At 41.3% G+C, this 13737-nt stretch overlaps 1 protein-coding gene across 1 annotated transcript in view; it reads left to right on the top strand.

The window, feature by feature from the left end:
- arhgap4b (Rho GTPase activating protein 4b) overlaps positions 1-13737 on the top strand; it is a 32878-nt gene that overhangs the window by 393 nt on the left and 18748 nt on the right. Inside the window, exons 2-4 of the mRNA XM_061074549.1 lie at positions 9827-10188; positions 13026-13197; positions 13285-13447. Coding sequence (XP_060930532.1) covers positions 10119-10188; positions 13026-13197; positions 13285-13447 — 405 coding nt within the window. The 5' untranslated portion in view covers positions 9827-10118. The remainder of the gene's footprint in view (positions 1-9826; positions 10189-13025; positions 13198-13284; positions 13448-13737) is intronic.

Raw genomic sequence — 13737 nt, 5'->3', positions numbered from 1 at the left:
CGTCTCTGTTGTGTGCTTGTATAATGACACTGTGGTGTTTGTGTGGCCATTGTGTGGAGCACTGCAACAGTCCATTGGCCATATGGGGTGATATACAGCCATTGTAAACATAACTCAGCGCTCCTGTGCTGTTCGAGCAGTAGGACCTTAAACCCCCCCCCTGCTGATCACCTACACTGCTGACAGATAATTCAGATTTTGTAGTCACATCACAGGGATCAGCTAATGGTTTAAACAGCCTTGTCAGTGCTATCTACAAAGTGGCGTTCCCTTTGTGCTGCCGGATAACAACAAGGACTGTGATGGTAACAGCAGCCTGGTGTAAGAAACCAAAAGCTCTTGTGAGCAGGTGAAGTTTATTTAGCCCTAGAAGGAGGTCCAGGTTAAAGTGTTGTAAACACACAGTGTGGCTGTTCCCAGACTGTGACTCATTGTTGACTTGTAGTCCACGAATGTGAAATCCTCAAGTATTTCTATAAATTGCGCTCAGATAACAAGCCCAGTCTGGTCTCAGAGGCAAATCCCTATAACCCCCAACAGCACGGATGGCCAGCCTTCACTGCATCCAACAACCATATATAATAATAATACCTGGGTTTTTGGTTATGTTGTCATCTGTGTTTGTATGTCTGTCTGTTAGTTAGCAGGATTACAAAACTACTGGATGGATTACAGAGAAAGCTGGTGAACGGATGTGGTTTGGGTTGTGAAAGAACGCGTAAAAAAAAAAAGCCATGCTATTGAAAATGCCGGTTGCAGAATCACATACCAGAATTGTCTCCCTTTTCTGCTGTTTGAGTGAATATATTTTGTATCAATACAAATATATACAAAACTATACATCGATAATCTAAAAAATTATTGGCAGATTGATTGCTTGATGAATAGTTGCAGATATAGAGATGTCTAATTCGAAATATAAAAAGATGATCAGCTCATTTCAAATGATTGCCTCCACCGAGAAGATTATGTGTTTGTACGTTTGTCTGTTTCTAAGCAAGAAAGCACAGAAACTACTGGATGGATAACCACAGAACTTGGTGTAAGGATGCTTATGGGTCAGGGAAGAAGGTGTGAAATAGTGGTTCAGATCCGGGCCATGGGGTGGATGCAGCAATCTTTTTCACTTTCCTTTAACATTGCGAGATATAGTGCGTTCAAAATGTTTCGATGATTTTTTCAGAGAATAATTTATGGGTCTTGATAAAAAATCTGGCATTTGTTTATGAGACTGATATTTATGTGTGTGCAAAATTTGATGAAGATCCAATTTAAGTCTGGATCTGGTGAATTTAAATGTGCATTCCTATGGAGACTGTTGGGACTTGGTGGAGGTGTGAACTCTACTCTAGTTTAATTTGCTGCACATGAACAAAGGGTTAATCTCTCATCTAATCCACTTTCCCCGGGCAGTGGTTCACGTGTGAACTGTGGTGGACAACAAACATTAAATGAGAAAACGTGACATCAGCTGTGATTTTACCTCCAAATATCAAACAATAGGAGCAATGTTTACAATCACATGGGAATTTTTTCCGCATGATGGAGGGATTCAGATCTTTTACTCAATGTAAAAATCACCCCCAGAGCTGCTCTGTTACAAGTGAAAGTCATGGATTCAAAACTAAACAGAATATACTCTACTAAGTACAAATAAGGTGAAAGAGCTAATTATAATAATAATGAAATAATATTTATCAATTATTTGTTGATTATATTTTGAGTTGTGTACATTGTAAGAGGAGTAAAACCAACAATATTAACATTTTAAAGGCAGTAGAGTAGAAATGAAAAATAAATTACATTCATTCAATAAAGTATCAGTACCACAAAACTTTACTTCATTGAGGGATTGTACATATTCTAGTAAGGTGTTTTTCACAGTGTTAAAGTAGAAACTATAGTTATAAAACAGGCAGGATCGACTCCTTAATAGCTCTGACATAGAAAGTGCCAAAGAAAACGTTGGTTGTGAATTGAAGGTTTCAGCACAGTCTGAGCGAATGTGGGCGACCTGACAGCCTCTCACCCTCACAGTACCCAGCTGTTAGGAGTTGTGTTCATTTCACTTCCTTATTCATTTTTGCCCCTTGCCAGGACCCTGCAGGTATGCATTCCACAAACATTTACCTGTAAATGATCCGCCACATAAAAACCCAACCCTGGCCAGACCTGAGAGATGGGGAAAGTTTTCTGTGCCCTTTGGCTTGAATTTTTTCATCCCTGTCTGATGCAGAAAGTGTCCCTCAGTGCTTTGGCAATTATACCATGCCAGAATCTGAAAGGCATCTTATACTCTGCAAAATAGCGTCTCTATGCTACTGCCAAAAGCTATTAATTTTCAGCCTTTTGCAGATGTGAGCCCTTGCATTATATGTACAGTACCTGAGTCATTGGTGGCCAACCTCTCTCCTAATGTCTAGCTATTACAGGATCCCCACACATCCTGGAAAACCTGGAAATGTATACCTGACTTTTCCAGGCATGGAACCAACATAAAAATCTCTTAAAATTATAAAACATCTTCCTCTTAATTGTCCTGGATTTGTTTTTTTTTTGTATTTTCCCCCCTTACATAAATCACCTTAACGTCAGTGCGTAATTAGTTTGGAGTTTAATCCACTGTTGGTAAGAAGCTGTGCTGTATAACAGGGAATCTGTCTCCTGTAACTTTAGGCCACTAGGTGTGTATAACAACCCATTTCAATATTACCCTTTTAAAACAAAGCTTTGGCAATAACTTTGCACCTTAAAGTAAACCTTACTGTTATTTACTATAATTTAGAATTGTTATAGAAGTAGAGCACAGTCCTTTTTTGTCAAAAGTTTGAAGTTCATATAAGGGGCCTGCATATAAGCGTATTAGTATTGCAATTATTATTATTATCTTGTAGGTTATTGTACAGTCAGCAGTGATGGATGTATCCTGACTAGTAATTACGCCAATTAATCCTAAACCCATTATTAAAAAGGAGGAATTTAAACAGGGTTAAATGTGAAAACTAAGCCAAACATTAAGTTATATGTCCTGGAAAATGATTTCAGAAAACGAGTGGGAACCCATGTACGGTTTTCTGCTGTCACCTCTGAAACTTCTCACCCCAGTGTTGAGTTGGTTTAAGGGCACCGATGAGAACCAGGATTAAACAGAAAACTTTCAGTGAGATGTGCAGGTACAAATTCTCAGCAGTTGGTACGAGAGTAAAAAAAAACTGTGGTGGCCCACTACGGTATGACTTCCTGTTTGCTACAGCAGTTTCTGCACAAGCCGATATGGAGAGATTCTGGCGAGAGGCAAACTTTGTCAGTGATGAAATGAATTTGGATTTTGCATTGATGAACTTGCATTGTGGTGAATTGCATGACACATTCTAAAAGAAACCTGTGGTCCAGAGCCAGCGTGAGAGCGCTCTACCTGTTGTGGTGCCGGCAGGTAGCAGTGTGAAATTTGTTTTGCAGTTCAGCCAATGAATGAGCTTCAGAGTAAGTCAGTTCTTCAGCAGCATGTTGTACTATCACAGAGCACAGCACTGGAATCTGACATGAATGAGTCAGTTCATTGACCCTTACCGTAACTGCTAAGTTTTTACATTCAGCATTTCTTTTTGACTGCTGTTTATTAAAAGTTACGTACGATCTAATGCCATGATATGTTCTCTCAATGTATACTATGTGCAGGCATCTAAATGTATCAAGTATTTAAAGTATTGCATGAAGTAAGACATTACTTTTTAAAACTTAATACCTCAAATAGTTAACACTAACAGACACAAAAGCTGTTTTCAGAAATAAGCTCCAGAGGAAGTGCTGAGAATTGGGTCCAGACCTTCTCTAGAGGTTTCCTTTCCCACATGAGTCTCGTATCGTGTCTTCTACATGTATGGCATGTAGAAGACACAATTGTATGTTTTGCATCTGTTGTGTGTTAGAAACACGAGCAACACACCAGCTCACAGTGAATCCTCCAGAGAATCTCCTGCTGTGTTCTCTTCTCAAGTGGCTTCATTCTGACTTTCTCCAAACATTTTAATGGGGGGCAGGCAGGAGAAACACCGGAGAGTTTGGTGCACATCTGAAAGCAGCATATGAGAGGTGTAACTAACCAACCAGCTGTGAGTCTCTCCAGAGTCAACCGACAGCAGGAATCAGGAGAAATGGCCACAGGCCAACAAGTGCTGAGTCCACTGTCTCACTCTGGTACATGAACCAATCCGAGGAGTCCCACAGCTCCCAGTCTCTTCAGTGTACTTTGGCGAGCAGGCTGCAGCTCAGTGTGTTGGCGGCAGAAAGTACGTACGAGAACTAGTGTCAGCAGCAGCAGCCAAGTTTTAGTACTGAACACGTACAGCTACAGTCAGCCTGGCAGGGAAACCACCACCTGCACCACTTTCAAGCAAAACTTTGTCTCACTCTGGTAACACACAAGCAGGGGAATGATTTTGAGAAGACACAGCTATTTCCTGGAGGCATTTGGAAGTTTAATAGTGATTTGTAAAGAACTCACAAAAGCACCAGTGGTAGAGATGACATGTTTCATTTCGGGCCAGCAGCGTGGCACCGTGGTGCAGTGGTTAGTACACGTGGGAATTGAACTCCCAATTGAACTGGGCCTTTCTAAGTGGAGTCTCCACCTTTAGAACACTACATTCCCCAGAGGTGTTGTCAGGCCGGTCGGTTAGTGACAGACACGTTTGCCAGCAAATTGTTTGATTTGTATTTGGTCCGATCAGAATGATAAGTCGTGTGTAAGTACAGACCTGTGAGACCACAGACAATGGCCTTTTTTTCCAGATGAATTTGATAGCTATCGGGACGTGAAGAGGATTTCATAAATAAACTGGTTCTGAAACAACTCACCATCGCAAAATCAATGAAGTGACCTTTGAGTATAGTGACCAAAGTATCAAGCCACTGTACGTCAATCCAGATAACAAATTGAAAAGAGTCAATTAAAGTAAATGACAGTGACCAGCATCTTTTATTCTAAAGCTGCATGCATACTACGACGTTTACGTCTAAAAATTGTGTTTTCACACTCAAACAATTTCTGTACAGACAAATGTTTTGGCTCCATATATCAGTTTTAATCCCCGTCCATACTAACGAGCCAGGAAACACATACCACGTGACCACCCAAGCACATTGGGCATGTGTGTGCCAGTGGACACAGGAAGGATTTGGTTGTAAACAACAATAGTTTGTCTCTTACTGAACAGGATCAGCAACACTTGTAATCGATTATCCGTGTTGCGTTCTACACTGGTAGGTACACTGAGGCCAATGCTTGTTGTTTTTTTGCCGGAGGGGAGTCATGTGATCGGAGCCTGAAATCAACTGATCACATGCAGAAACAGCTCCAGGTCCTGATGATGTGTGTGGAACAAACGCTGTCATAAGCTGTGACCTGACACCACAGCTCCTGTTGCTGATTGTTAATTCCATTATACTTAATGTCGGTGCGTACACCTACAACCCACTCAGTAACATGCTGCACATAAAGCATAGATCTCTCCTCTGCTTTCCTCTTGTTTCACGTTTCACAGTTCAAAGCCGTTTTTCTACTCACTAGCACTGTGACTAATAGACTTTTCAAAAGAGGTCTGTTTTATTCCACTAATGTTTGTCTGACTGCTCCCTCCTGCAGCGAATAACATTTCAACAAGCTCCATCTTCTCCCAATCACGTCTCCTTCCGTAAGAGCCTCTCCAATCAGTGTCTCACCTGACTCTTCCCTAAAAACGCAGCTGCAGCACAACTGACAACCCAGATTAACATATGATCGTTTTCTTATCTGTGATCGCAGCGCCCCGATAGAGACGACACTTCAGCTCCGGTGCACGCTATTACATCTCAGCTAAAAAAAAAAAACATATTTCCCAAAAGTCAGCTGTGTCAGGATGTGAGATCATCTGGCTAAGCGTCCCCATGAGCTAAGCGTCTTTTTTCCTTTTTGACATTTAACACTGCATTAGCAATGGTTTGGCTTTATCCTCATGGATGAGGGATGGTTTTATCTTTAGAAAACGCAGCTGCGGAGACAACACAGCTGTAAGAACTGAACATTTTTTTCATATTTCTGCAAGACATGTGACACGAGAGGTTCTGTGGAGCCAGCGACGATGTAACAGAGTGCAGTTGGCTCGCAGCAGTGTGAGGAAATCCCCATATAATATCAGCCCTACATCAAACACAATGTCCCTCTTGTATCCTGTGTCACTTCTGCTTAGCGCTTCATTTTTTTCTTCAGAGAAAATTAACAGAAAATCCCCTCAGAAGCAGTAAGGATCTGTCACATTGCAACACATGCATCCTCTCTTGTCTTCAACCTACTATATATTCACCACGCATATCACACAATTTTCTCCTTCCAATGACCTTGATGTTAAGTATGTTCCCCCATATCCTCCATCCCCCTGCTTTTGTGACCCTTTGTGTTTTGCTCTTGCTGAATCTCTTCTAACCCAATCCTCTCCCTTTCTCCGATCAATTACATCTGCTTTGTTCTGTGCAGACTAACTTTGTACACTGATTAGGGCTTTTGGAGCCTCCAAGGTCTCGAGGACCCTCACAGCCTAATTTGTAGAAACCTCTGCGTTCGTTCGCTGCATGTACTCTCTGCTAGTTCAGTCTGAGACTAATGCTTCAGTGTGTCTGGATCACATCCAGTACACGGCTTTGCAGGGGGAAATGAAACCACTGGCCCAAGAGCAAACGTCAAGTGAGAATGATATGCATCATGTCAGACCTTTTGAGGCTTTCCCACAATATCATACTTTGTAGGAGTTCACGTAAAAGCTGAAGAAAGGCCATGTGTCCTTTCATATGATGATAAGCCGCAATGAGTCACATTATGTGTTTTTGTGGTCATATATTGATTCAGTTAATGTCGTTTTTAGTTGACTGAGACTAGACAGAAAGCATTTGACACTTTGAAAGAGTCCAGAAACCTGTTGAGAAACTGATGCAGGATGTGGAAAGAAAAGCTGTGTGTGTGTGTGTGTGTGTGTGTGTGTGTGTGTGTGTGTGTGTGTGTTTGTGAGAGAGAGAGAGCTCGTCTTCCTGTTAAAAGTAGGATATGATATGTGTGTCTCCCCTCAGCACAGTTTAAGCTGACAAGCAAACATCCAAGCAAATTCCTGTGTCTAATGCGATGCAAGCAGTCAACCCTGTGCATGCAGTTCTAAATGGCTAAACATTTTAGATGTACGCCAATAGGCGCTGTCGCTACTGCAGCAGTGCAGAAATCCATTTTAATTGTTCAAATAAGTCCTCAAAAGTTCTCCTTACCAGCATTCAACATTGTCAGTGATCAATATCAAAATATTCGGAAAGTTGAAGGTGGAGTTCTTCAGGATTCCACTGAGAAATGAATGTAGCAGAGGCTGAGATATCTGGATTTTTGTCCCTAGTTGTTTATTATGAGCATGTAATGCCAACCATGGACAGTTTTATTATTTTTATTTTGCCCAGTGAATGTGCTTTTTGAAAAGAATTAGGCTGACAGTCGCTCATGTTGATTCACTACAAACTGCCAGTAGAGTATTGTTAGCAGTGACCTAACTAGCAATAGAAGCATTGACCTTGTGCACTGTCCCTTTGTGTTCAGCTCATTGTCATTGAGCTCTGACTGAACTCAGAAATCTTTGGAAACTAAAGCTCTTTCTGTTATTTCGCTTGGAACGTGGATGGATGCGTCTTCTTATCAGCTTGCAGAGCCCTGAGCACATATGACTTAGTATGCAGTCACACGGCCTCTAGAACTGGATAAGCATCTGACTAAATGATAGACATCTTCTTTTTCTTAGAAAAACTCTTCTGACTTTCATCGGCAGAGGTTTAAGAACTACGAGTCGCAAGTCAGATGTCAAAATGCTGTTACTATATTTCCGTGATAAATAACATGTTTTAAGGTAAATCAAAGTGCAGTCTACTGCTTAAGTGAATATAATTTAAACTTCTAGGTCAATTTCAAATGAATTATGCCTTATTTCTGTTTTGAGTAAGGGTGACTAAAATATAAGATGATGCAAATACATGAGCATGTCTTAACTTAAGTGGAATACTGATACAGAAATGTGCATAGCTCCTCTGCTATAATGATACAAAATATATACAGGTATAGGACTTAGAGTCAACTTATATTCATGTGATTTACTCACATCACAGTTATTTGTTTGTGTGGTGGGAAAAGCCCTGACTTCATGTGCATTCAGCTAGTTTGAGCTTGTGTGCACAAAAATATGCACTTGTTCTAACATGGTGATAACTTGAGCACATACGATTAAAAAAAGATTACCTTACAGGAGGACAAAGGTTTTGAGCTGCAACGTAGTTATGATTTAACAGCATAGTGTATGCTAGCTAAAGGCTTAGGCTAAGCGTACGCTCATGTTCGGCTTTTAAACGTTATTGTGATTAAAAGGCTGAAACACCTGATGACGCCAAGGTACAACTGAAGATTATGATTTTCATTTTATCAACCAGTCCGACCCAGTTCAAAATGTTTGTTTCTGATCTCCAGTCTGAATGCCAGTGTAGGTTTGCAGAGCCAGGAGCAACACTTTGGAAACAGATTCTGTAGTCCGCCATGGAGGATTCTGTTCTTGAAGTCCGCGCAATTAAGGCTCTGTCCCAATTCCTCTCCCTTGGCCCTACCCCATGCCCATTGCTGAGAGTGTCCCCCCCGCACAGGGAGTCGGGACTCGACTCGCTACGTCATCAGCAGCCAACCAACAATATTACAGTTAGGGATGGGGGAAAAAATTGATTCAGTTACAAAGTTTTTTTTTCAATCTTCGTATACAGGACAGGGGAGTATCGAGCGGTACTCATTACTCTCACTCAGACTGTTTACTTGCATGTTTCGAGCATTTGCTACTGGGTTAAATTAAGATATTCAGCTGAATTTTTTAAATGTTCATGGTTATTTGGCAAGATTTCATACTTACATTAATGACCATTTTATCCGCAGCGGTCACCATGTTGATTTGCTCTCTCCGTTGGTAAGGCATTAGAGCCCATAGATAATTCCCGTCTACCCCTTCATTTGTAGAGGGGTCCTGAATACATGAATTGAATTGGGACAGGATAAGTGATGTTGGGAAATCAGAGATGTACACAGTGAAAAGCAAACTGATACTTTAAAGCAGAACCAGCCCTGAACCAGCAGCTGTTTCACTTTGGTGGAGGAGCAGTATCCACTGAGTCATACTTCTCAAGGCAGGTTTACTGACTTTGTTGTGTATAATTGGTGGCGTTCTCCTTTAGCATATGTAAACAGTAAAGGTTACACGCTGAGAGAGTATTTGCTAATGCATCCACACGCTGTGAGTGGTGACAGAGATTAGATCTCAGGTCAGTGTGATGGTTCTCCACAGCATTTACTACATCGTACTGTCACTCTCTGACCTTTTTCCTTTAGAAATCTCATTAAGCTTTGTACTGTGTGTTTAAAACGAAGATATTGGAGATGTTTGCTTGTGTATTTGACCATTAACTTTATATACATCCCCGACCCCCGACCTCAGGGCACTGAATGTCCTTCATTACTGCCTTTACTCATCACCTCTCATCTTCCCTTCCCCCATCCTTCATCGCTCCCCTCTCACCTCCCCATCACTCTGGCCTCTTACTGTCCATTCTGCGCTCTGCCTCCGACTCAATGTCCCTCCTATTAAATCTCCCTTCTGGTGTCACCGCGCCTCTCTGTCTTATTGCTCTGGCCTCATTTGTCCTCTTCTTCAGGCTCTTTCTTCGTCTGATCCTGGCATCCTTTTCTCACCATTATCTTACAATTTGCTCTGTTTTTCCATTTTCTGCTGCACAGGCCAGTTCACCGATGGATCAGGATTCATACCAGAAACCCAGGGGATTCCATGGACACACATCGACCCGAATGACATCCCTGCCTAGTGCAGCCGATCGACACTAATGCCGATGCGCTGCATGCGTTTGTAGAGCAGCAAGGCCAAGGGGTCAGGGGTGAAAGGTCAAAGACTGCAGAGCCAGAGCGGACGCTGAGGTTGAAGGGCGTCAGGAGGGGGGACCACAGGGATACGAGAAGAATCAGGGTTCAGGAACTAAAGTCTCAGTGACAGAGGAGAGTCAAGGGGTCAAAGATGATGACATCACATGTGAAGCTGAGGAGGGAGAAAGGGAGTCTGCCCGAGTATGAATTGCAGATGAAAGGTAAGTCACTCGGTGTGTGGGTGTGCGTGTCTGTGTGTGTGTGTGTGTGTGTGTGCGCTTGTGACTGTGTATGTCACATGTGCATTCATGCGTGAATGTGTGCAGTTGCTCAGCACAGTCATCCAGCCATAAACTCTCTCTCTCTCCCTCTCTCTGAATGCTTTTGTGCGTTCACATATGTGCTGAAAATATGTCAACGTTGTCAGGACCTGATAGAATCACCTCTGCCTGCAGCTCGATGACAGCATGGGAAGAGTTTCCCTCTGTCGATAGGTCGGAAAATCTTATCAGCCAATGAGACTTGAATCAAAGTATGGACATATGACCAGTGCTGGCATTCCAAGGTTTTTACCGACAACAGCTGTGTGTGTGTGTGTGTTTGTATCATGTGCTGTGTTTTGGAGTGTGCATGCTGTGGCGGGCTGCCTCCCTGTACTGTACTACAAGGGTGTATTTATAGTCAGTATTAGCAATGCTGTCTCCTCACATCCAGTCAGCCCAGGGCAGTGTGCTCACACAGAGACGGAGCAAAAGAGTAAAGAAGGGAGAGATAGAATGGTCCGAGCTGTTTGGGAGGGGGAGGAGAGGGGGAGGAATAACAAAAAAAAAGACAGCTGAGAATGGGTAAGAAAATAAAATAAAAAGAGAGAGGTGAGAGAGCAAAGTGAAGGCGGTGTGTTATTTGGGAATGTGGTGTTTGTAGTAAGCTTCTCAAATCAAAGTGTAGAGTGGGGCCACGCTACTGTTTTATTTGTGTGTTTTTACAAGGATTTGTCTGTGTCATAAGGTTGTATAATATATTTACAGAATATGTGTGTTTGTGTCATTGGGTAATAATCCACACACTGCGGTCACATTACTCTGTAAACACAATCCATCACTCCCACAAATGGATTGCATTTGATTCAATCCTGTAATAAGGGAGATTTTTCTAATCAAATTTGTGATTAGAAATAACATTGTTAAATATGTTGTAGGATCCTATGTGTGTAGTTAAATTACTGAGTGACTGAACTGCTCCTCAGTGAACACTCTACACATCCTGACTTTCCAAAAAAAATGGTTAGATGTATACTTTATTCAAATATACATGTGTACATTCACTGTACAATCTAATTGGTTCTTTTTTAATGTTGTAGCATTACATTTAAATTGAAATATAAATTTTTTTATGGTTTAAAAATATACTTTGAACCGGATTGTTTCTTTTTTAATGGTGTGATTTTAAATTGCAATGATAGCAATGTGCAGATCTCCTAATCTGCTGAGCCACAACTTTCTTTCTCCTTACAAACCCTTCTGTGGTTGTTACTTCCTGCCCGGCTTCCTGTTTCACCTTTCTCTATTATTTGCGGGCCCTGTTGCACAAGCTTTTTTTTCCTTTTTTTAAAAAGTACAGTTTATGAGTGAATACTGGTGTAAATATTAAATTAGATTATTGTAAAAATGAAAAAAGATAGGAATCAGTGATGCTGTAAAAGAGTGCACAATGTTATGGACTGTAAGTCTGCATGAAGGTTGGTGCACAGCCTGCTGTTGTACAAAATATATCTCAAAAAGGAATTTCCAACTAGAGTCTAAACCATAGACTGTGATTTAACTTCCTCAATGCTCGAGTGCCCAAGTGCAAGTCGAGTGAGTGGAGTAGGACAACAATATTATTTATAATCATTTAGCGGGAGAACAGTAGAGAATATTCTTTTCTAACTGTATCAAGACCTGTTTTTATCACTTTCCAAAACCTCTTGGTATTCCAGTGTGTATTACACTGTGCTGAGATGTGCTTATTATAACCACTGGAAGGTCATTTGCTCTGTGAGGATGCCAACAACTTCAATTGATGTGAAGTCTGGAGAGTAATATATTCTCTGTGTATGTATTATATAATTATGATGCACCAAATGATGATGGTTATTTACAGTGGAGAGTTTGACAATTTTCCAGACTCTACTGCATTTAATTGAAGTAATAAAAGATGGTTTATCTTCACTTTAAACTGTCAGCAAGATGACTTCTGCAAAACTGTATGAATCTCTTTTACTGGAACTGGCCCTAAGTGTGGATGGAGAAATGACCTTCATTGAAAAGAGGAAGGTGATAAATTACAATTAATATAATTTTTATCATCGGGCCACCAGACTCCTAAGCAATCCTGTGCATATCTGCTACATGCCTGTGTGTTTACTCACCTCTGGAAAAAGTACAAAAAATTAAAGGTACATATACATGTACATTGTTCACTTTGGTTTTACCCTTGCATACTCCAATATAGCTTTATAATATAGTATGTGATTATTTAAATTTAGCTTTTACTTCATTTAAATTTATTAACATTACTTATTACTTATTTAAATAATCTGTATACACTTTATATTTTTTTATTCATAATGTTGGACTTAATAGTTTATTCTCTGTATTCCATTGAATATTAAATAACTGTAATCTGGAGCAAACTGGCACAAGAATGTCCTGTAATTTGGATTGATAAATTCTATCTTATCTTATCTTATCTTTCCTAAAATGTTCTTCTCACTTTTTCCTGCTTTCTGTTCTCTGTGACGTTGCTCTTAATACATTGCTGAGCAGACCTGTCCTTCTCGTTCAACACTTTTCATAGTGCTGTTGACCCTGTGTTATATATATATATATATAATAAAACCTTCAGCTACTAAGTATGTGTTCACCTCAAACAGAAACAACATCTGATGACTGTGTCCATCTTTGTTTGTGTGTTCTAACGTCCCTCTCTGTTTTCATGTGCGTGTACAGGTTTAAACATGTATTTACCTAAATGTCTCTCCTCTTCCTCTCTGTCCGTCTCACTCTGTGTGTTTCAGACCTCCGGGCTCAGCTGACAGACCAGATCAAGATTTTAGACTCTCAGGTGGAGGTGAAGCAGCAGCAGCTCTCAGACCTCTCCGAGTTTCTCCGGCGTCGAGGCGACATTGAGGCCGAATATGCACGCGCCCTCGACAAACTCACAGAGAGGTTCACCCACAAGACGAAGAAGTAAACATTTTTCCCCTCTCTCTCTCTCTCTCGCAAGATTGTGAAGTGTTGCCGTGTCTCAGTGAGGGTGTTTGTTTTGTTCTCCAGGAAGGAGCAGTGGGGTCAGTCTGTGTGTCAGGTCTGGTCGGTTTTGCTGACTCAGACTCGTCTGGAGAGTCGGGAACATGCAGCCCTGGGTGACACCTGCTGCAACACACTCACACAGAGACTGGCACACAGTACAGAGGACACACACCGTCTGCACAAGAGGGTGAGTGTGTGTGTGTGTGTGTGTGTGTGTGTGTGTGTGTGTGTGAGTGTGTTAAGACACATGGATGCAGAAACACACACTAACACAGAGATAGTACAATGGGGAGAGTTTTGCTGGTAACTTCAATGTGTGTGTACAGTAAGTGTGTATAATGCATACACACTTCTTGTCATTGCTATCCTCGGATCACATCCTCCTGTCATCCTCCCTTTGTAACATCACTGACTGTGTTCAGTGCTGAGATATGCAGATGTGGCACAACTGTTGTTGAAGCTCAAAGCAGCATATTT

The sequence above is a fragment of the Limanda limanda genome, chromosome 7 (genome assembly GCF_963576545.1).
Source record: "Limanda limanda chromosome 7, fLimLim1.1, whole genome shotgun sequence".
In the NCBI taxonomy this organism is placed as follows: Eukaryota; Metazoa; Chordata; class Actinopteri; order Pleuronectiformes; family Pleuronectidae; genus Limanda; species Limanda limanda.
Note: the sequence above shows the minus strand (reverse complement) of the source record. Positions and strands in the feature narration are given on the sequence as shown.